The following is a 22,436-nucleotide window of genomic DNA, read 5'->3' on the forward strand; positions in this document are numbered from 1 at the left end:
CCGCCCCTCAAATCAGCGGGCTCAGCCGGCTGTCCCCGGCACGGAGTTGTTTGGCGGCGGGCGGGCGGGCGGTGCAGCCGGGCGGGCGGGAGGAGGAGGAGAGGGAGAAGAAGAAGAAGGGGAAAAGGCGGGGGTTTCCCCTTTGTTGCATGGGGGTGTCCAGCCGGGGCTGAGGGAAGGCAGGGAGGGGGTCGGTGCCTCCCGCTGCCCCATGGCCCTCGCTGAGGGGGCGGCCGTGCCCTACGCCGTGGAGCTGGGGCTCACCGTGCTCCACACGGCGCTCTACGCCGCGCTCTTCCTCTTCGCCTACCTGCAGCTCTGGCTGCTGCTCTACTACCGCGAGCGGCGGCTGAGTTACCACACGCTCTGCCTCTTCCTCTGCCTGCTCTGGGCAGCCCTCAGGACCACCCTGTTCTCCTTCTACCTTCAGAATTCCCTGCAGGCCCTCCGCCTCCAGCAGCCCTTCGCCCACTGGCTCCTGTACTGCCTGCCCGGCTGCCTCCTCTTCTCCAGCCTCTGCCTCCTCAACCTCTATTTCGCCGAGGTAAGTTTTGCCTTCTGGGCAAAACCCCTCCAAAATTCTCTTTCCCAAACCTCCACCCTGCGGGACACCGGGGCTGGAAGCTCCTCTTCAGCCGCCTCTCCAAAGTTAGAGCGCCCTGGAGCCGAGGCTTTGGGGTGGGATGGGGATGCGAGCGCCCAGGTGAGGGTGGGGGGCGATCCTGGGGGGCTGATCCTTCGGGACAGCCTGAGGGGATGCGGGGCTGTGCCCTCAATCCCGGCTGGGAAGGAGGCGCAGGGGTTGTGCCCTGAATCCAGCCCTCGGTGCAGACTTTGGGACAGCCTGGGGGATGCAGGGGTTGTGCCCTGAATCCAGGCTGGGAGGGGGAGGCACAAGGATTGTGCCCTGAATGCAGGCTTGGGGAAAAGCACCGGGATTGTGCCCTGAATCCAAGCTTGGGGGGGCGGGGTGGGATTTGGGGGGGATGGTGTGAGCTAAAAGTGTGCCCGGAATCCCAGCATCAGGGCTTTGGGGTGCAGGGCTGTCCCCTGACTGCAGACCCCGCATGGGGGGAACAGCCACATGCCCTGAATTTGGGATTTGGGGAGCAGGGGGATGCCCTGCTCCCAGGTGGGCTTTTCCTCTTTGCAACCCACGGCTGGGTGTTTGTGTGTTGGGGGGAGGGAGGGTGTCACTTGAGGGACTGTTTTGCATCTTTTTGGTTTTTTTAATTGATTCCCTTTCTGCAAAGGGGACCAGAAAGTGGCAGCAGCAGGGGCTGCTCTGGCCTGGAGTGATGCCAACCATTACGTCACCAGCCAGAGCCTCTTCTGCTATTGTTGCTGCGCTCCCTCCTTCCCTCCATCGCTCCGCTGCGAACCGGGCTTGTTGTTCCGCAGCTTGTCAGACAAAAAAACCCCGAGATCCCTCACACAACAGCCCGGGGAAGCCGAGGGGGGCCCCTTCCCAGCGCCAGCATCGCTGCTGGGACAGTGCGGAGCCGCTTGTTATTGTCAGCGAGCTGTGTCCCTGCTTTTCTGGGTTTCCCATCACTCGTGTGGTGATTTTTAGCCTCCTTTCCTTAGTCCTTCCACTTGCCTTCATCTCCTAAAGCCCTGGATCTCCCCTCCCCATCCTCCTCGTGAATATTTTGTTTCTGCTCCAGTTTCTCTAAAGCAGCCCTTTGCTCGCCTGCCTCCCGGTTCGCTGCCTATTTATGAAACAAGTCACCACTTTTTCCTTCCAGCTTTGTTGTTGTTGTTGGGATTCTTTGCTCTGCAGCTCTCAGCTGTTCCCCAGCCTCACAAAGGAATGGCTAGCACACAGAAATCTCTCCGATGTGTCACCCACGGGAGTTATGATTTCATTTTCCCCAGGACACCAACATTCACATGACACTTGGAGCGCTGGGGTTGTTCTGCTGTTCTGGTTCTTTTTCCCCCTTCCCCCACAATAAACACCTGGAGGCTTTGGGGTTGAGCTGCCTGTTGCAAAAGATGTTGTTGATGGAGTGGCAGTGGAATAACAAATGGTGCATAGAGTGCACAAATCCATCTTGTCTGCTTAAGGGAGCCTGACCTCCCAGTTGCTCCAGCCAGGAGGGGTTGGTGTCCCTTGAAAGGCAGGGATTCTGTGCTCTGCTCCACAGAGTGGCTGGATTTCTGTTTTCCTCTAGGTCACTGGATTTGACAGCAGATTTGCCTCTCTGCAGGCTTGTTTAAAGGTCCTCTTAAAGTAAATCCAAATAGATTCCCAGGCTTCTTCTCCTCCCACAATATCTGTTTTTCAGTGAACTCTGCATATATCCCACTTCTTTCTCCTTGAAGACCTAGAGCCAAGGGAAATCCTGTCTGAGGAAATAAGAGCTCTGAATCTGGAGTGGGGAAGGATAAAGTGACTTATAAAAATGGGTCTGCTTGCTCAGCTCCAGGGAGGGCCTGACACTTCCCTGGAACAACCTGGAGGGGTGTCCACCACTCCGTGGGGTTTTTGGGAGATCTCAGTGGTGAAGCTCCAGAGGTTTGGAGAAAAAAAAAATGGGAAGCCTGGAATTTTTCTGGCTCCCATGATCTAGAGGTGACTGGTGTGTTCAGTGGTGTGACTCCAGAAGAATGTGCCTATCCATTCCCAGTTTTTAAGGCCCACTTGGCACAGGCTGTGGAAGGACACTGAGCTTCTGCTGCCCTGGGGGTGGCATCCTGAGCTGAGATGTCCTGGGATAAAAGCAGGGGCTGCTGCTGTGCTGAGGGCCTGGCTCATTGTCCCTGTACACAGAGCCTCCTTTGTGGAGATGCTGGAGAAATGGCATCTGGGCTAGAAAATGGCCTGTGCTGATATTTGAGCTGTTCTTGCTTGATTTACAGAGCTCCTCAGGCAGCATAGAGACTGAGGATGGAAAGGTGGTGGAGAAGAAGCTCCAGGAAACAGATACCTGTGGAGAATTGGCATTACTTAACGCTCCAGGCTGTTTCGGGGCTGAAATTCAAATTTGCTAAACTGCCTGGTGCTCCTCCTTTCTGTGGAGACAGGTTGTCCTCTTCCTGTCCCATCTTGGCCCCTGAGATTCCTGAGGGAATGCAGAGACCTGTTAGAATTGGTGTGGGATGTGTATTTCTTTTTCATAGAGTCCCAGAAATATTTTGGGTTGGAAGGGACCTTAAAGCTCATTCAGGGACACCTTCCACCATCCCAGGGTACTCCAAGCCCTGTCCAGCCTGGCCTTGGGCACTGCCAGGGATCCAGGGGCAGGCACAGCTTCTCTGGGCACCCTGTGCCAGGGCCTCCTCACCCTCCCAGCCAAGAATTCCTTCCCAATATCCCACCCATCCCTGCCCTCTGGCAGTGGAAGCCATTCCCTGTGTCCTTTCATTCCATGCTCTTGTGCTTTCCAGCTCTCTTGTAGGCTACCTTGGGATACTTTTTCCACCTGGAACATCCCTTTAGTTTAGGAACATCTCTTCCTTTCTACTTCAGCTTGTACCAGAAGGAATCCTGTCCTGGGAATCTGGGGTTCAGGGTCCATCAGGTCAGAATTCCTCAGATCCACTCCCAGTCTTGCCTCAATAGCTCTGATGTCCAACCTAGGATGCTCCTTTGCCTTTCCTTTGGAATAGCTCCTGTGCTGCTTGAGCAATGCCACCTTTCCCAAGAGGCTGCAACTTCTGTTTTTCTCCAGGTCTTTGTCAGGAGCATGGAAATGGAAATACATGGAAGGAGCTCAGGGTATTTGGTTTGGAGAAAAGGAGGCTCAGGAGGGATCTTGTGGTTCTACACAACTCCCTGACCAGGAGAGGACAGCCAGGGGGGCTTGAGCTCTGCTCCCAAGGGTACAAGAGGAAATGGCCTCAAGCTGTGTCATGGGAGGTTGAAATGGGATATTTGGGAAAATTTATCCATGGAAATGGTTGTCAGGCATTGGAAGGAGCTGCCAGGGAGGTTTGGAGTCCCCATCCCTGGAGGTGTCTAAGGGACCCCTGAAGGTGGCACTCAGTGCTCTGGGCTTGTGACAAGGTGGGAATAAGCCACAGCTTGGACCTAATGGCCTTGGAGGTCTTCTCCAACCCAAATGATTCTGTGAAATGCAGCCACAATGACCTTGATCTTAAAGACCTTGTTGAGCCCTTGGCACCCCTGGTTGTCCTGGGAATCAGCAGGGATGAGTAAGGAATGCTGGCCTGCTGGGGCTGGTGGTGTGGCCAGAGCCCTTCACCTGCCTGGGTTGCTCTAAGTGCTCCATGTGAGGAGATGACATCAGCCCCTTTCATCCCTTCCTGCTCTAATTGCACTGCAGACAGGCATGGAGAGAGCATCCAGCCTGGGAGATATTTGTCTTCACTGCCCTGGATCTTCCTGCCTTCTCAGATGGAAAACTGGGAAAATCTCCATCCTTCATTTCCCTCTTTCACCTTCCCTGTGCAGCAGACACCTGGCAGTGCCCTGTGCCTCAGAGGGACAGCTGGTGAGGGATCTCTGAAACTCCAAACTGCTCCATCCCCTAGCTGATGGCTTCCATGTTTCCCAGATGAACAGGTGGCCCTGCTGGGGACCAGCTATTCTGGGAAAGGAGGGAACATGCAGAATTGCAGCCTCTGTTCAGGAGGGCATGGAATGATCTCAACACTAATAAGAGGATGGTGAGAGATCCTCATGGACAGTTCCAGCTTTTCCTCTGTGGATTGAAGCTGGGGTTTGCACACTTGGTACGAGGTGTGACCCCAAAAATAGTCTGTGCTGTGCTCCCATTATCTTGTGTGGTGAGGAGAGGGATCTGTCTGGGGATGCTCCAGCAGCTCAGCTGTGTTGGGGCAGGGCATGATTGTGTCTTGTGTCTGCAGAGCCCAAATTTGTGTTTATGAAGCAAAAAAAAAGATTTTATTCCAGTGGGCAACAACAAGTTCCTAGCTCTTTCAGGTTTGCTGAAAAGTACCTTGGTTTTGGTCCAGCCTAAGTGCCTCACTGTGAGGTTAAAGATCCTGCCTTGTGCAGGCACTGGGAGTGGTCCTTGGATTCATCTGTGGGATCTGAGACGTGTCACTTTTCTTCCCTTAGCAGCTGTGACACCTCCAGTGCATCTTCTAAGGGTGAGTGTGTCCCTTGAACACACCCTGGGGGCTCTCTGGGCTCTGATATCAGCAAGGAAATCACTTTTATGGGATAAACCCACCCAAAAGCCTCCAGCATCACGAAGGGCTTTGGGGTCTGTAGCTCATTTCAGCCTCACCTTCTGGCTGATGTGGAATGCTCAAGGGATCCATGGCTCTGGAAAGGCACCTGAGTATTCCAAACTGCTCTGAAAGATTTGTTCAGAGTAAATGTTGCTGCTCCTGCTGCTCTGTGCTGCTGAGACCTCTGTTCCCTGTTTTCATGCCTGATTTCTGGAGCTGGCCTCAGCTCAGATTTGAGGGAACTGTTCAGTTTGCAGGGATTGCTGCTCACAGCTTGGCCTAATGCACCTGCTGAAGCACAGGGGTCTGTTTTTCCTGCATTTCTGAAGAACAGGATTGCTCCTGAGCTCTCTGTGCTGGATTTTTCACAGCAGAACCCTCTGCCTGAGCTGTCCTTGGGCTCTGGGAGCAGCAGAGCCCCGTGCAGGAGGCTCAGATCTCATCTCAAGGATAAGAACCCAGAGACACCCTGTGCACTCTGCTGGTGGCACCTCCTGACCCAGTCCCTGGGAAGGAAAAGCAACCTTCAGATAACTTATCAGCCTTAATAACCAACACCACCAAAGCAGAGGTGGCTGTTCCTTTCCTGAAGTTATTCCTATAACCATCCAGGGGCTAATAAAAGTGTAAGGCTGGAGCTGTGGTCTCCCTCTGCTTTCCATGGCAGCAGGCCAAGCATGAGGCTCAAATTGCTGTTGCACTCTTAACCCTGACTCAGCTTTGTGTGCCTTCATCCCTAGGGCTGCAGGGGAGGGTTTGGGAAGAGTGTCCTGCCCAAAACAGCATCTTCCTGTGAGCCAGGGACACTTCCCTGCTCAGCTGAGGGGCTGTGCTCAGCTAAGAACACGACATTCCCAGCTGGAATACAAGCCAGGGACCGTGCAGGGCTGTTCAGAGGCTGAGGTTACAGCAGGAGTGCAGATTGCTCAGTGGATTTCCATGCTGCTGGAATGGGTGCTGAACCAGGAGTTTCCCAGCTGGATGTCACCAATGCCTGTTTTGACAGGACAAAAGGAAACATCCTCAAGTTGTGCCAGGGAATATTTAGATCCTAACTAGATGTTAGGAAAAAAATTCTTCACTGAAAGGGTGGTGAGGTGTTGGAACGGGCTGTTCAGGGCAGTGGTGGAGTCTCCAGCCCTGGAAGTGTTCAAAAAACTCGTGGATGTGGCACTTCAGGGCATGGTTTAGTGGTGAATGTGGTGCTGCTGGATTAATGGTTGGACTTGATGACCTTGGAGGGCTTTTCCAGCCTCAGTGATTCAGTGATTCCACGACACTCCCAAAGTGCCTGAATGTCACCCGCAGCAAACAAGGGAGGATTCAGGGATATTTCTGTTTTGGAGTCACCACGTGGCCCTTCCCAAGGCTCAGTTTCTTGTAGCTGAGGTGAGTTTTTGGGCTCAGAGTGGATTGTGCCACACTCCTGTACTTCTGTGTGCCAGGCCCCGGGTCAGAGAAGTTTGCTGAGGCTGCATACCTCCCTCTGCTGAAGAACCACGTCTCATTCCTCACTAAGTTAAACTCATCCTCTCTCAGGAAGAGGAGCCAGGCAGTGGAAGTGGCTCTTGGAAGAGAATCACTGAAGCTGTCCAATGTCCTTTGAAATGCTTGGAAGCACTGCAGTGGCTCAGACAGCCCTCAGATCCTGAAATGTCTCTGGAAATCCCCTTGGCAGCAGCCTGATTCCTGAAGCTCGTGTGCCATTTCCACCTCAGTGCTGACTTGGAAGCAGGAGCCAAGGAATCCCACCAGGATAAAAGCTGTCTGAGGATGACTGGGAGGAGATGAGTGATCCTTCACTGCTGACAGGGAAGGCTCCTTGTGGGAGAAGGGAAACTGAACCTCCACAGCTGTGCAGTGATCCCACAAGTGCAGGTGGGATCACTCTGGATGTGTCTGTGCCTCTTCCCAAGTTCCTTGGAAGTGTCCAATCAGGACATGAGCTTTACCTGTGGCTGAATGGGACCCCAGCTCTGGGATCCTTTCTGGTGGGGTCTGGAGCTGGACACAACCATAATCCAGTTCCTGAGCAGTGTGAGCACAGGTTCCCTGTGCCTTTGCAGCAGGAATTCACATCTGAGCTGTGACTTGGGTGTATCTGCACCTTCCTAAACTGTCCCTGCTCCTCTCACATGGAAATCCATCCAGGTCCTAAAATAGCCCAAAACATTGGGAAAAGGAGATGTATTTTTGAAGGACTTTGAAGTGCTAAACTCCCTTCTTTTCTTGAAGTCTTCAAGGTGTGGTGTTAACGTGCTTGTCACATATGGGGTGTTAAATATGTTTATGGTTGTTGGGAGCCTGTGTTTGGGCTGGGCATGTACAAAGAGAAAGTACCATTGTTTTGGGTCCAGAGCAAGACTTGGTGCTAATCAATAATCCAGTTTCCTTGGAGATGTCCAGCTGGATTCTGATTTCCCTGTTTATCTCTTGACAAAGTTGAAAGGAAACCTAAAGTAACTCTGTGCAAATCTTTCCTCCAGGTCATATTCAAAGTGAAATGTGCAGCTGAATTCAACAAGTACAAGTAAGTGCTGCTGTCCTGACCTTCCCTTCAAAGCTGGTGCCAGGGGAACTGGCTGGGAATGGGAGGGTCAGGCCCCACAAGCTGAACAGAGCTACCTGTGCTCTGAGAAAGGAGCAGAGTTGCACCTTGGAGCAGGACTGGGAGCTTCAGGGGTGCCAGAGGAGCTCAAGCACTCCAGTTCCCCTGGGTGGACTCTTAGGGTCACTCTGAGCTGTCCCAGCCCAGGAAAGATCTGCAGAACAAGGCTTGAGCAATGGGTGAGCCCCAGGTTTGTGCAGCCCAGGTGCTTCCCAGGGAAACCCAGGGTGGAAAATGCAAGCTCCAGTGGCTCTCAAGAAAGGAGTTGCAGTGGTTGTGATGACTCATGGCTTATTGACTGGAGTTAATGCAGAGCTGGAGCAACACTTAAAATCTGCAAGATAAGAACCTGACTGTCAGAAGATGAGTCTTGTAACTCATGACTGCTTACGCTGCTCATGTGTTATGAGAGCAGCTCCAACAAATCCTCTGCAGCCTTGGGCTGCCAGTACAGCCCCTGAAATTTGCTGGAATGCCTGAGCTTCCCAGCAAGCAGAGCCCTGGGAGGCTCTGCTGAGACAGGAGAGAGGTGCAGAATGAACCTGGGCTTGTGTCACTGACCATTTTTCCCCCCTCACCGTGTCTCCAGGGTCCTGTTGTACCTGGGCTCCATCCTCACCAGCCTCCTGTTCCTGGTTGTGAATTTAACCTGTGCGATGCTGATCCACGGCGAGGTCCCGGAGAAGCAGCTCAGGTGGACGGTCCTGGCCCGGGCTCTGGTCAACGACAGCCTCTTCATCCTCTGTGCCATCTCCCTGGCCTGCTGCATGTGCAAACTGGGAAAGATGTCTTCAGCCAATGTCTACCTCGAGTCCAAGGTGGGTAAATGCCTTGGGAATTCCCTCTGGGACTGCTCAGCTGCCTCTGGGTGTGCTCACTCAGGGCAGCACTGGCCTGGTGGCACCTGAGCTGCTTTTGCTCAAATTCTCCTTCCAGTGTGGAGGTGGCAACTCTTGGATTCCTCCCTTTCACAAAGTGCATGCTCCTGCTGTGGGAATGATGTTTCCTGCATGTTTTAGGGGAATACTTTGGCTGCAGCTTTGGCATAACAGATTTATGAGCTGCTTCTGCTTTTCAGGCATAGAAAATCCCAGGTTTGCCTTGAAGAGAGGGCTCTCTCAGAGGAGCAGATGCAGTTTGTGCTGTGTATTTTACCTGTAGCAGGTGTGTCATGATTCCCTGCTAAGGGGATCCCCCAGAAATCCAGCTTTAGCTGGACTCTGCTTGGGTAGGATGAGATGAACATTTTGGAACGGGAAGAGAAGTTGCTGTAGGTCCTGTCCCAAAGCAGGACAGGTGAGGATCTGAACACACACAGCTCTTTTCCAGCAGATAGAAAAGTGGAAAAGCCACCTGCAGTGTGGCAGGAGGCTGCAGTCAATGTCCACCTGAGTGCCTGGAAACATCTAGAGGAAAAACCAGAGCACCTGAGCACAGCCAGCTGAAGCTGAGGCTTTCTGTAGATGTCTGGCTCCTTAAGCAGCAGAGGGCATCTGTGACCTCCTGAAATCCAGGGGTGTGGGCTGGGTCTGGTGTCCTGCCTGGCTCCTGTGACAGCTGTCCAGAGGCTGCAGGTTGCATCCAGCTCTGCAGTGAGGCAGGAGCAGAGAAGCTGCTCACACCCCGCTGGCCTGGGCCTGGTGCCTGGCTCTGACTGGGTCTGGACGCTCATTAACTCACCAGTGCAGGAACTTCAGTGCAGGAACTTCCTCTCCTCACATGCCCGAGGCTGCCCCTGGGCTGTGTGCAGCGTGCTCCAGGGAATCCTCTGCTCTCCACTTGGATACTCACCCTGCCTGTCTGCTGAAGGTCTCTGCCTCTTTTACCTGCCTTGGGGACATCCTCTGATGTTGTGTGTGGGAAATTGCTGCAGAAACTGGGGCTGGGGATGAGCAGAAATGTTACACAGATGCCCCAGAAGGTTGTCCTGCCCCTGAACTCAAAGGCACACAGCAGGGCTGGAGGCTGCTGCCTCCACACTGAAGGTGGGAATGTTGGAGCTGTGGGAAGGAGGCTGGACTGCAGCCAGCTCCTGTCCTGGGGTCCTTGTGAGCTGTAAATTTGCTTCAGCAGCCTTTGTGCCTCATTGTGCTGGCCTGAGCACCACAGGCTCAGCTTCCAGTGGCAGCAGGATGTGTGCTGGGCTTCAGGGCTGTCACTTGTCTCTTGGCACCTCTCTCCTGCTGACTCTCTCCAGACACTGTCCTGAGCTCCAGATCTAGGAAAATAGAGCTGGGATGTGGAGCAGACCACTGGGATGAACTTCCCCAGCACATTCTCTGCTTAAACACAAAGGCAGCTCAGGTGCTGAAGGGTGTTTGCCCCTCACTGTGACTTGGTGCCTCCTAGCAGCCATTAAAGGGATTCATGGATGGATTTAACAAAACCTGGTTTGCCTCAGCATTCCTGAATGGTTGGAAGGGATCTTAAATCCCATGCAGTTCCAACCCCCTGCCATGGGTTCCCTTTAACTAGATCAGGCTGCTCCAAGCCCATCCAGCCTGGCCTTGGACACTTCCAGGGATCCAGGGGCAGCCACAGCTGCTCTGGGCACCCTGTGCCAGGGCCTCAGCTCCCTCACAGCCGGGAATTTACTCCCAATACCCCATCTAACCCTGCCCTCTGTCTGTGAAACCATTCCCTTGTCCTGTCCCTCCAGGCCACTGTCAGTGGTCTCTCTCCATCTTTCCTGTGGGCTCCCTTCAGGTGCTGGGGTTCAAGCCCTGGGTCTTTCTGCCCACCCCAAATATTTGCGCTTCCTTCTTAGACAAACACTGTGAGCAGTGTTGGGGTGCTGGGTGGCTGCAAGTGAAAGAGCTGGGTGAACACCTCTGCAGAGTCTGGACTGTGAAGCAGAAGTTGATTTTCCTGCTGGTTTGGTCTCATGGAGATTCCCAGAGGAAGAGAGGGGGTGGAAAGCAATCTCCCTGGACCCCCAGTTTGGAGCTGAGTGACAAAGTCCTGCCAGGGACACTCCAGTGCCTCAGATCCTTCCCTGCTCCCAGGCAGCTCTGGCTGTGTGGCTCCTGCAATGAACTCATCACATGAGAAAGCTCTTACCCAGCTCTGAATATTTTAGCAACAACATACAAATGTTCTGGGTCATTCTTGCCTGCACAGCTGCTCATGCATTTAAGGGAACAGGGAAGAACATCACAGCTCTGTATTAAAACTCTCTCTATTTCTTGCTGTCCTAGGGAACATCTGTCTGCCAGGCTATTCTGGTGGGATCTGTAGTGGCCCTCCTGTATTCCTCAAGGGCTTGCTATAACCTGGTAGCTGTGGCCATATCTCCAGACAATGTTCCTGGTCCTTTTAACTATGGCTGGGACAACCTTTCAGACAAGGTGAGTGTGTGACCCCCCAAATCCAGAGCCAGTGAAGTGAGATGCAGTCGCTCCTCATCCTGTGAGGATGAACAGGGGGCTCTGGGCAGTGTCTGGGTAGCTGAATCCCCCACATGAGCTGCCTTTCTGCTCTGCTTGCTCTCTGCACCCAGCCAACCTGAGTCCTCCTCTCCCCAGCCACTTCTTCAGGAAGGATTCCCCGTTGTGCTCTTCCCTTTCAGCCTGCCAACTCTTCTTTTGAGGGAGAGGAGGGACAACTCAACTAGAGCAGAACAGCAATGCTTAATCGGGCATGGCTGTGTGTGAGGGAGAGTCACTGGTGTGGGCAGGAGCTCCCAGTGCCTTGATGGCACCCTGTGAGCAGAACCAGCTCACCCAAACCAGCAGCAGCAGCCAGGTGAAGGTCGCTGTGCTGCTTTGGGCACCCCTGCCTTTGGAAAGGTTTCTCTGCGCTCCCAGTTCCAGCTTTTGGGAGCTCTGTGGGGGGCTGGGATGACACAGACCCCTCTGCCTTGTGCCCACAGGTGCACGTGGAGGTGAGCAGCGAGGAGTACGTGGTGTTTGGAGTGGTCCTGTTCCTCTGGGAGCTGGTGCCAACCACTTTCGTGGTGCTGTTCTTCCGCGCTCAGAGACTGAGCCAGAACCTGGTAGGCCTGAGCAAGTCCCCCTGTGTTGGGAGGATGCCTGGGATGACTTTTTGGGAATGTTTTGCTTCTGGCCTAACTCCTTTCTCCTTGGCAGACTCCAGCAGGGATGGTCAACAGCCACAGCTACAGCTCCAGGGCCTATTTCTTTGACAATCCCAGGCGCTACGACAGCGACGATGACTTGTCACGGCTCGGGGCCAGGGAAGGAGGGTAAGGAAGGATTGTGATGCTGCTCTGCTGCCCTCTGGGGCAGCACCAGAGTTCCTGGCTTCTGCTCCTTGGAAAAACTTTGGTGGAAGAGGCAGCTTGGGCAAGGTAGCTGGGGCAGGGAGCCTCTGACGGAGCTTTTGTTTCCTTGTGCAGCTCATAGGAGCTGTTTTTATTGGGCAGAAGTGACCAACACAGAGAGGTGGATGGTGCTCACAGGCAGTGATTGCAAACAGGAGACCTCATCCAGGAGGGCTGGGATCCGTTTCAGAGGGCTCTGAAATGATCTCCACAGGGGTTTCTCCACTGGGGAGAGCTGGTGGAGTTCTGGAAGGGAGTGGGGACAAAGCTCTGCAGGAAGTGCTGGTGTGGGGGACAGTGGTCAGGTATTCCCAGCAGAACTCTTACAGGGCATCCTGGCAGCCCTGTCACCTGTCTCCATGGAATGGTTTGGGCTGGAAGGAGCCTTAAAGCCCATCTTGTTCCACCCCCTGCCATGGGCAGGGACACCTTCCACTATCGCAGGCTGCTCCAAGCCCTGTCCAGCCTGGCCTGGAACACTTTGCTTCCTTTCTACTTCACTTTGGGGTCCCTCACTGTTGGAATAAGTCAGCTGAGACTCCATTTCCTTCATGCAGAAAGCCAATTCTTTATTCACAAAGTTCATGTTTGTAGGAAATATCAGCGCTGTGTTAAACCTAATTGGTCAGCAAAGCAGTGAAACTCAGTTCACTGGTCAGTAAGGGCTGTTGTATGTGTCTATCAAATTTTCTCTCTGTAGATATGTTTATATTTTTTCCTTTGTGGATTCTCATGGGACAAATCTTTTTATTTACCCAGGTGCATTTGTTTTTCACCCTCAGAATAGATTGTTGTGTTAAAGGAACTTCTGATTCTCAAAATAGCTTCACATGGCAACTTGCAAATTGCTTGTTAGCTGCACTTAGAAGAAATGACAGGCCAGCTTTGCAATTTGATTTCATAAGGCCTTTCTTTTATAATCCTTCTACCTGTCTACAACATCTCACCCTTTTCATTAATTTAAAAAAGGCTCTGTTCTGATCTTAAAACAGCTTGCTCTTGGTAGGGTATTATCTCATTAAGGTTATCACTTGTTATCTATTAGAAATGGGATGAAAGACTGATTATAATCAACAAAGCTTATCAAATTCTATCAAGCCATTGACACAGGGTTTCACAGCATGAGAAAACAAAAGAATAATGTCCAATGCCTCTTAGGGAAATGGAGATAAATGACCATTGTTTTAAAGTCAAATAGTTGAGACTCAGGAGAAAGTCCATTAGCTGGAGATGTTGATCTTTGACACCACTGAATGTCCTCCTGGATCCTGGAACAGGGAGTGACTGAGGAAGGTTAGTAGGAACACTATACTGTGATGATGACATGAGGCTTTTGTTGGCAAATTGCCTCTGTATTTTGCAGACACAGCTAAGCCTTGGCAGTCCTGCTTCTGTTCCTGTTCTGGCCACGAGGGCTGCAGGGTGATGAGGTTATTTCTCTTTCCACTGGGCCTCCTTTTCCCAGAGGTGATGGGTGATTGATTGAACAAACAGGTGACCTCTTAGAACCTGCTGCTGGTAAAACACAAGCACGCCCTCTCTTGAAGTCAATGAATCAATTAGGCTTTTCTAATTGAGGCTCACTCAATTGGGATTTAGATTTTATGATCTTTTTTCCAAATTTCTAATGCAAATATTGCATTATTCAAAATTCTTTGTTGTCTAAGTTTCTAATGTACATATTACATTATTTGGATGTTCTTAAGGGACTAGATTCTCCTTCTTTTTGGTTTTATTTTTTTAATGAGATGTATGTCTTTGGTTATGAGCATGAGGAAACATGAAGGCAAAACCATACATGTAGTGAACAAGAAACTGACAGCAATCAGGAATAAGCCAGCTACAACAATTAAGACTACTTCAGATAATACACATAATTAATAATATGTGTGAAATTAGGTAATTAGGAATCTCTGAAATACTGTACCATCATCCCAGAGTCTGTGAACAGCTGACAAACCTCAATTTAGTGAGGGCTTGGATAATTATTTCCAGATAATAATTCCCAAGCTCACTCTAAAGATAGGTTCAGCTGTCATATATAAAGGGTCAAATTGCCAAGTCAAAGTGACCTGAATCTAGTTTTGATGCAGAAAACATTGGGTTTATTGACAAATTCTCCTTCCAGGTAGAGCTGAGGCCTGGCCACAGCCCAGGCTCAATCTGGGAGGGAATTCCCTAGACACATTTTAAAGCAAGGCTCTCTTAAGAATAGCAGTTATGACTAAAGGCCTTGGGGTTAAAGACTAATCAAACCATCTAGTAGTTGGTTCCCTCCAAAATTTCCTTCAGGATTGAGATGCTTCAAACACAGCAAACTTCTGGAGCACTTCTGTAATAACTGGGAAAATCACAAGACTAGCAGTTCAGAGGAGGCTTTCAACAAAGCTCAGATATCTTTTCTTTAGACTCTGAAAAATACTTAATTATGGGACAGCATTGGGCCAAACATAGAGCCAGTGCAGGGACTAGCCAGAGAGCTAAGCTGGTCTAAGAGATGCATAAGCAGCTAGAGAACAAAAAACAAGGATCCTGAAACCACATGAGTCTTTTAGATAATTGCACAAGGAGATGTTAGGGCATATAAGAAGCTGGCTATAAATACAGTAAAACCATCTTTTGAATGCCTATTATAAAACCAGTAAATTCTCATCATATAATCAATATATCAGTGGCAACCCTCTCAGGAAGTTGAGATAACACCTTTCTAAGCAGTCATGTATCTGTGACAGCAAAATGAAACAAGGGAAAGCACTAAAACAGCTTACAATCCACAACAGCCATAATGGAGAATCATCACTGACTCTTCTGTGTTATCTATGGAAGATAAAACAGCAGAGATTGTAAAGAGCAATAGAATCTTCACAAAATCCAGGGTGAGCACACTGCAACTTCTTTATCCACAAACAGGTGTTTGTCAGCGTTCCATCACAGCTGTTTTAGTCAGAATCATCTCTTAAAAGAAAGCAACTTTATATCTTACGGCATAGAAAGGTAATATTTAACTCTCTCAGATTGCAATGCAAGATGTAACCAGATGTATTCTATCACCATCTGTTAAAACCAGGAGTGTTATCTCTTCCATTACTCATCCCTCAAAACTCCAGGGGAATAGCTTCTCTTAATGGGCCAGCTGTTAAAACCAGGTGGGGCAGTTTTCTTTATCTGTCCCACAATGGAGCCTCCCTCCAGGAGATACCTTATCTTAATGGGCCATTGAGTGTCCCTGCATGGCTGATAAAATCACATCATCCCACTGGGAGATGCTCTGCCCAGGGGGAGGAGCCAAAGCATTCCTACCTGGATATAATCTGAGGCTTGGAACACCACGGCAGCCTTTTGCACTGGATTCCCAGAGGAAGACCAGACACCTTCTTCAGGATCACCCCTTCAACAGAACCACCTTTGTCACTCCAGGAGGGCTGCAGCCACCATTTACTCAGATGGCTACCAACACCCTGACCCACAGGGTGTCAGGTTGTATTCTGACTTTGTCTGCTTCAGCAGTAACATTTTATTTGTGAGCTAATTATTTCTAAACTTTAAGGAGCTGCTGCAGATAGAATTCAAGGTTATAGGGCTTGGTTAAGAAATTAATTGCTGCCAATGATCTTGGGAGAAGAGGAGAGCTGCAGGCACACAGGGTAGCGGGAGCTGTGGGCAGGATGGAGTCGATCCTGGAGCTGCAGCAGCCGTACCATGAGGAGCAGGAGTGGCTCATGGACATGATGGTGAAGGAGATGCTCACCAAGAAGTCCATGCTCCATGACCAGATCAACTCAAACCACTGCACCTGGGCCATGCAGGACAAGTACGTGGGAGTGAGCAGCGACCTGCGGGACCTGTATGGTGACAAGGATGGGGGAGAGCTCAGTGCCATTTCCAGGCCAAATGAATTTGTGGAGTTTTACAACAGACTGAAGCAAATTAAGGAATTTCACCAGAAGCACCCAAATGAGATCTGTGTCCTATGTCAGTGGAGTTTGAGGAGCTGCTGAAGGCCAGAGACAACCCGAGTGAAGGAGCTCAGAATCTGGTGGAGCTCACAGATGAGGAAGGGTATGGACAATACTTGGATTTGCATGATTGTTACCTCAAGTACATTAACCTGAAACCATCAGAGAAGTTGGATTAAATCACTTACTTATCCACATTTGACCAACTCTTCAATATTCCCAAGGAGAGAAAAAATGCTGAATATAAGAGGTACCTTGAGATGCTCCTTCAGTACCTGCCGGGTTACACAGATCGAGTGAAACTATTACTGGACCAGAATGAACTTTTTGGGAAGATTCAGACAGAGTTTGAGAAGCAGTGGGAGAATGGCACATTCCCAGGCTGGCCAAAAGAGACCAGCAGTGCCCTCACCCATGCTGGTGCCCACCTGGACCTCTCAGCCTTCTCCTCCTGGGAGGAACTGGCCTCCCTGGGGCTGGACAGGTTAAAATCAGCTTTGCTGGCTTTGGGGCTGAAGTGTGGTGGAACTCTGGAGGAGCGTGCTCAGAGGCTTTTTAGCACTAAAGGCAAATCCCTTGATCCTTCCTTGTTTGCTAAGAATCTAAAGACAAAAGGAAGCAAGAGAGACTCTGAAAGAAATAAAGATCTTTCATTCCTGGAAGCTCAGATTTATGAGTACGTGGAAGTTCTTGGAGAACAAAGACATCTCACCCATGAGAACGTGCAGCGTAAGCAGGCACAGACAGGGGAGGAGAGAGAGGAGGAGGAGGAGGAGCTGATCATGAGAGTGAAGATGAAGAAAATGAAATCACTTATAACCCTAAAAATCAGCCTCTTGGTTGGGATGGGAAGCCCATCCCATACTGGTTGTATAAACTCCATGGTCTGAACATCAGCTACAAGTGTGATGTTTGTAGTAACTGCACCTACCGAGGGCCCAAGGTGTTCCAGAGGCACTTTGCAGCGTGGAGACGCCCCTGGAATGCAGTGCCTGGGCATTCCCAACACAGCACACTTTGCCAGTGTCACACAGATTGAGGATGCAGTGTCATTGTGGGCAAAGCTGAAACAGCAGAAGGCTTCAGAGGAGGAATATGAGGATTCCAGTGGGAATGTGGTGAACAAAAAGACCTATGAAGACCTGAAGTGCCGAGGGCTGCTGTAGCTGTCCCCAGGTGAAGGTTCACAGAGAAAATCTGCAGGGAGAATGGATCTGGCAGCAGCTCAGACTTCTTCATTGCCTGGATTGTGCATGAATGTAGATTTCAAGAATACTTTATAGAATAGTCATGTTCTAGTAAGCCCCTTAGACATTGTTTTAGATAAAAACCAAAAAAAACCCCACCCAAAACAATAAAAAAGAAAAAGGAGGAGAGGTTCAGCAGCCAAGCCATGTGCTGGGGCAGGGGCAGGCCTGCCTCACCACCCCATATCTACAACAGGTCTCTTAGATGAACAGCAATTAAATTTAGGTCATCTGATCTCAAGTAATGGGCAGGCACTGCCCCAGAAAGGGGGAGGAGGGCTGAGCTGCCCTGTGCCACTGCCAGCTAAGGAAGGGAAAACTCTGTGGCACCATCCTGCATTGCTGGCACCTCTCGTCTCCCCACTAAACACTTCTGGTTGAAAAAGAGGAGGGGGAAAAAAGCAATCAAAAACAAACCCTAAGAACTGCACACCAAGGGGAAAAATACCAAAAGACAAATGTAGAAAACTCTTGAAAGGCACCAAGCACCTGCAGCTCTCATCTTCTCTTTTGGAGTCTGTGAGTTCTGTGGGGGACTGCTGACCAAGGGGCCCAGCCCAGGTGGAGCACCTGGGCCTGGAAAGAAGCTTTGCTACAGAAATGCTGTCTGTGCCCACTGGTCCTGCAGTTTGAGTTCTGCTAGAGGAGGAGACCTGCTCAGATGGCTGCCTGTCTGGACCATCTAGGGGGTAACTTAACCATGACAGAGGTAATTTTGCTTGAGCACACAACTAAGTTCTGGTTCTGGGCTCCTGATTCTTCATTAGTTTCTCCACGTGGTTTGACTCTTGCTGCCCCTACTGCTGTGTCCAGCTTTGGGATGGAAGGGAAATGCCTGACACAGGGACCACGTGCTCCCGGGCACCGTGCGCAGGGACGCACACTGGCACTGTCCCAGAACCAGAGTGTAGGGTCAGGCTCTGCTAAATGCATTTACCTAATCAGGGACCAGCCCCTGGACCACTCAACACAGTAACAAAGCCATCAGCATATAGTTATCATACTTTTCCCAAAATATTTTGCCTCTAACTCACAGTTTGCCTTTCTGTAACGTGTACATTTCCTCGCGGCCGCCGGTCCCCTGTGCCATTTCCACGTCAGGGTTCTATTCCGTGACTTATTGCCCCACACCCAGCACCTGACTGTTCACTCACCGTGGCTCTTGGGATGGTTGTCCCCGTGATTTGCTGGGCCCTTCTCTCTTTGGCAGCTCATGGGCTGCCTCACCTTCCAGGACTCTCTTTTGGCCACGTATCTCCTGAGGTTTGGAGACCGCGTTTGCGTTCTGCCGCTCACAGTTTTGTTCTCACACTTTCTCCCAGGAGCTGTGTTTGCTTCCATGCGCTCCACACCCTCTGCAGCCTGTGCACTCCCCACCCGGGTTCCCCTTCACTGGCTGCCTCCTGTCTTTGCTTGTTCCCCACTGACCCAGGGCTAATAGTAGCTACTTTGTGAATTCACTGCTTGACCTGCAGCCAGTGGTGCTGCCCGTGGTTGTGTCTGTGTGCTGTGTCTCATCTCACTGCTGTCTGCTCCTGCCTCGGCCATACTCATGCCCAGCTCCATCTTCCTTTCATGACTTTGTATATTCCATCTTTAAATCCTGTCTCACTGCCTGGTCCTGGGGTCAGCTTGGCTCATTTCACCTTTTTTGCAACAGGCAGCTCATCTCGCATCTGTCACATCTTTGGGGTCACCATATGTTAGAATAAATCAGCCAAGACTCCATTTTCTTATGCAGAGAGCCAATTCTTTATTCACAAAGCTCATGTTTGTAGGAAATATCAGCGCTGTGTTAAACCTAATTGGTCAGGAATGCAGTGAAACTCAGTTCACTGGTCAGTAAGGGCTGTTGTATGTGTCTATCAAATTTTCTCTCTCTATGTATGTTTATATTTTTCCTTTGTGGATTCTCATGGGACAAATCTTATTATTTACCCAGGTGCATTTGTTTTTCACCCTCAGAATAGATTGTTGTGTTAAAGGAACTTCTGATTCTCAAAATAGCTTCACATGGCAACTTGCAAAATTGCTTGTTAGCTGCGCTTAGAAGAAATGACAGGCCAGCTTTGCAATTTGATTTCATAAGGCCTTTCTTTTATAATTCTTCTACCTACCTGTCTACCACACCTCGCTGCCCAGGGGTGTAGTGAGCACTTCAGAGCTTCTGGCTCCTCTTGACCAGCAGGGCCTGGTGCTCCTCTCCTTGTAGCTGTCTCATCAAAGCCCAGTTCCTCGGAGATATTGTACCTTCAGACTTCAACCCCCTGACCAGCGCTGGCAGCAGAAGTCTGGAGGAGCCAAATTATTCATCCCTAAAAACTCCATGCCTGTATTTTTTCAGCCTCTCCTGCAGCTTGGCCACCTCTCAGTCTGTTTTTTCTGTCTCTCCTGCAGCTTGGCCACCCCTCAGTGCTCGGGCTGCTACGGTTCCCTGGCAGGCACGGACGGCGGCAGCGCCGCGGACAGCGCGCCCTTGCTCTGCGCCGCCGGCGGCTCGGAGATCAACCAGCACCAGCACAGCTCCCACCCTGCCCCACAGAGCTGAGGAGGCTCCCTCTCTTCCCAGAGTGGCACTCGTGTATAGGATTGTAACCTGGTTTTTCCTCTCTTCCTCCTCTCCCCCCGAAGCATCTAACTCATGACACAAACATTCCACTACCTGCCGCAGCGGCGCGCGGGACTGAGCCCAGGGCTGCAGGCAGTTAAGTCAGAGAACTGTGACTTTAAGGTACCATGTAGCAAAGTGAAGCTGAACTCTCTGGAAGCTTTTTTTTTTTTTTTTTTCTCCTTGGTCTGGTCTTCAAGATGTTGGCAGCTAAATGCACCAGAGCTTCCTCACTAGAAAAGAAACATCAAATGCATATTTGCACTTTTATCTGCACACTTGGAAGGAACGAATCTCGCTCGGGCTGTGCTTGGCCTGAGACTGTTCTAGTTACTGTTTTATTGCACATCCAGAGCTGGGAGAGGCACTGTCTTCTGCAAAGACGTGTTCCCTGAAGGACTCTGCATCCTGCCTCCCTGGGCATGGGGAGCTCTGTCTGGGCAGGGCCCCTGGTACTGGATGCTGGAGTTTACTGTGCCATATTCCCACCTGGCAGGGCTGGCTGAGGTCCTGGGGCTCAGGGGCTCTTGCCCTGCCTGCTGGTCCCACCTGGCTGCTGCCCTGTCCCTCCTGGGCCTGTGGCTCAGAGCTGAGGGAGGTCAGTGTTCCTGCTGGCCTCGTGATGACCCCGCTGGCCCGTGGCAGAGGGACAGGGCTGGTTTTTCCCTCCCCTGGCAGGGAGAGGCTGGAGCTGGCTCAGCAGGAGCGTGTGTGCAGGAATGTGTGTGACTCCAGGGCTGCTGCACCCCCTGGGTGCTGGGAACAGCCCTGCTCCCCCCTCCTCGTTGCCCACAGTGGGGCTCCCCTCGTCCCCCTCAGTATTAAATTGCATTTAGCAGATAACCAAGAGTTTTAACCTGAAGTGAATGTGAACTGCTGGGTCCCCACTGAGGTGCAGGGGGTGTGTGACTGCCTGTGGAACGTTGCTGTCGCTGAAGGAAGGGGCAGAAACCACAGGGATCTGATCCTTGGGCTCCTTGCTGTGCCCTCCCTGTGGACCTGGGGCCTCCCAGAGCTGAGAGTGCCCAGGGTGGGAGTGCTGGGTCAGGCTGGGACAGGTCCCTCTGTCTTTCCTTAACCAAAACAGCCGAGTTTGACCTAGCCTGGGCTCTTTGGAGATGAGGCTTGGTGTTATTCCTGGCTTGTCCCTGAGCCAGCTGTGGGCATGAGCAGAGCAGCTTTGGATAAAGGCACTGGTGCAGGGAGGGAGCTGCTCTGACCTTGGGACAAATCCACCCTGGGACTGCTTTTAACCTGCCTGTTCCAGCCCCAGTGTGACACTGGGGGACAGGAATGCTGTGCTGGGACAACAGCTGGGAGCTGGAGGGGCCCTGAGAGCTGTGAGAGCAGCCCCAGCCCCGGGGCATCCTCTCCTCACCAGCGTGGCCCCCTCGCCCCTGGGCTGTGCTGAGCTCGGTGTCACTTGTCTGTCCCACTGCCCTGTCCCTGTGTGTGGCCTGTGCTCTCCCTGCTCACCTCCTGCTGGCCCAGAAAAGCAGCGAGTCCTGCTTCCTTTTTGGAGAAGGCAAAGATGGGAACTCTCAGCGCTCCCCTTGCTCCTGACCCAGAGCTCCACCCCAGCTGCTCCCCTGTCTCCTGGCAGGAACAGGTTGCTCCATCTCAATCCCTGCTTGGCTTATGGCAAAGCTGGTGAAGGGCCAGGCACTGCCACCCTTCCTTCTGCTCCCATAAGTTTCCAAAGACAGCAAGTGACACTCGTGGCCCCTGTTCTTGCTTAAATTCCAAAGCACTAGGAGCACTTTAAGTTTTACTTTGGAGGGAAAGGAGTGTAGTGCAAAAAAAAAAAAAAAAAAAAAAAAAATTAAAAAAACCTACAAAATCCAAGGGCTACAGGCTCATTGTTCCTCTTGCACTGAAGCACACACCCACACTATGATCTTCCTGGATTTTTGGGAGGGCAGGTCAGGGCAGTGAGCCTCGTTGCCGATGGGCCCCTGAGCGAGTGGCCAGGTTTGGGTTTTCCTCCTCTGTCCGGACTGACAGCTCCTGCTGGGGCTGGTCCTGTGTTTTACTGAAGTCATTTATAGCTCAGAAGTTACAAGGACTTTTTTAATGCATAGTTGCCTTTCATTAAACTTTCTTTTTTTTTTTTTTTTTTTTTGTGGGGTTGTTTTGTTTTTGTTTTATTTTTTTTGGTATGGTTTAACGGTGTTCTGGCTTTGCAGGTGGGCAGCAGCTGCTGCCCCAGGAGCTGTGGCCAATGAATGTACCTATTTGTTCTTCACTAAACTGTAACCAAGCACTACTCTGTTGAAATAAATTTAAAAAAAAAAGAACTTTCTGTGCTGGGATGGCTCCAGGGTGACCCAGCCAGCTCCAGGTGTGGCCCTGTTGGCTCCTGTGCCCTGCCAGGACCTGGCACATCTGATTGCTCTGGGATGGGCTATGAGGGCTGAGCTGGGGTGGCACAGGGGTTTTTTTTTATCCTCTGGTGTTTCTCTGGCTGCAGCCCCGAGGGAACAGCTGGAGCTGTGCCAGGGCAGGTTCAGGTGGAAATCAGGAAGGTTCTTCTCCAGAGGGTGCTGGCACTGCCCAGGCTCCCAGGGAA

General features: G+C 51.3%; 1 protein-coding gene and 1 pseudogene across 2 annotated transcripts; both read left to right on the top strand.

The window, feature by feature from the left end:
• Positions 1-211: 211 nt before the first annotated feature.
• On the top strand, positions 212-20,188 carry GPR137C (G protein-coupled receptor 137C; the record flags this gene model as incomplete). Its single annotated transcript, XM_084207635.1, has 7 exons — positions 212-544; positions 7,653-7,696; positions 8,364-8,592; positions 10,972-11,121; positions 11,646-11,768; positions 11,863-11,978; positions 19,657-20,188. 7 exons carry the CDS (start codon positions 212-214, stop codon positions 19,805-19,807), a joined length of 1,146 nt encoding a protein of 381 aa, XP_084063761.1. The 3' UTR covers positions 19,808-20,188.
• On the top strand, positions 15,722-17,418 carry LOC311155445 (splicing factor 3A subunit 3-like; annotated as a pseudogene). Its single transcript has one exon. The product of its transcript is annotated as a splicing factor 3A subunit 3-like (transcript).
• Positions 20,189-22,436: the final 2,248 nt, after the last annotated feature.

Source organism: Fringilla coelebs (genome assembly GCF_963513975.1).
Source record: "Fringilla coelebs genome assembly, chromosome: 6".
NCBI lineage: Eukaryota > Metazoa > Chordata > Aves > Passeriformes > Fringillidae > Fringilla > Fringilla coelebs.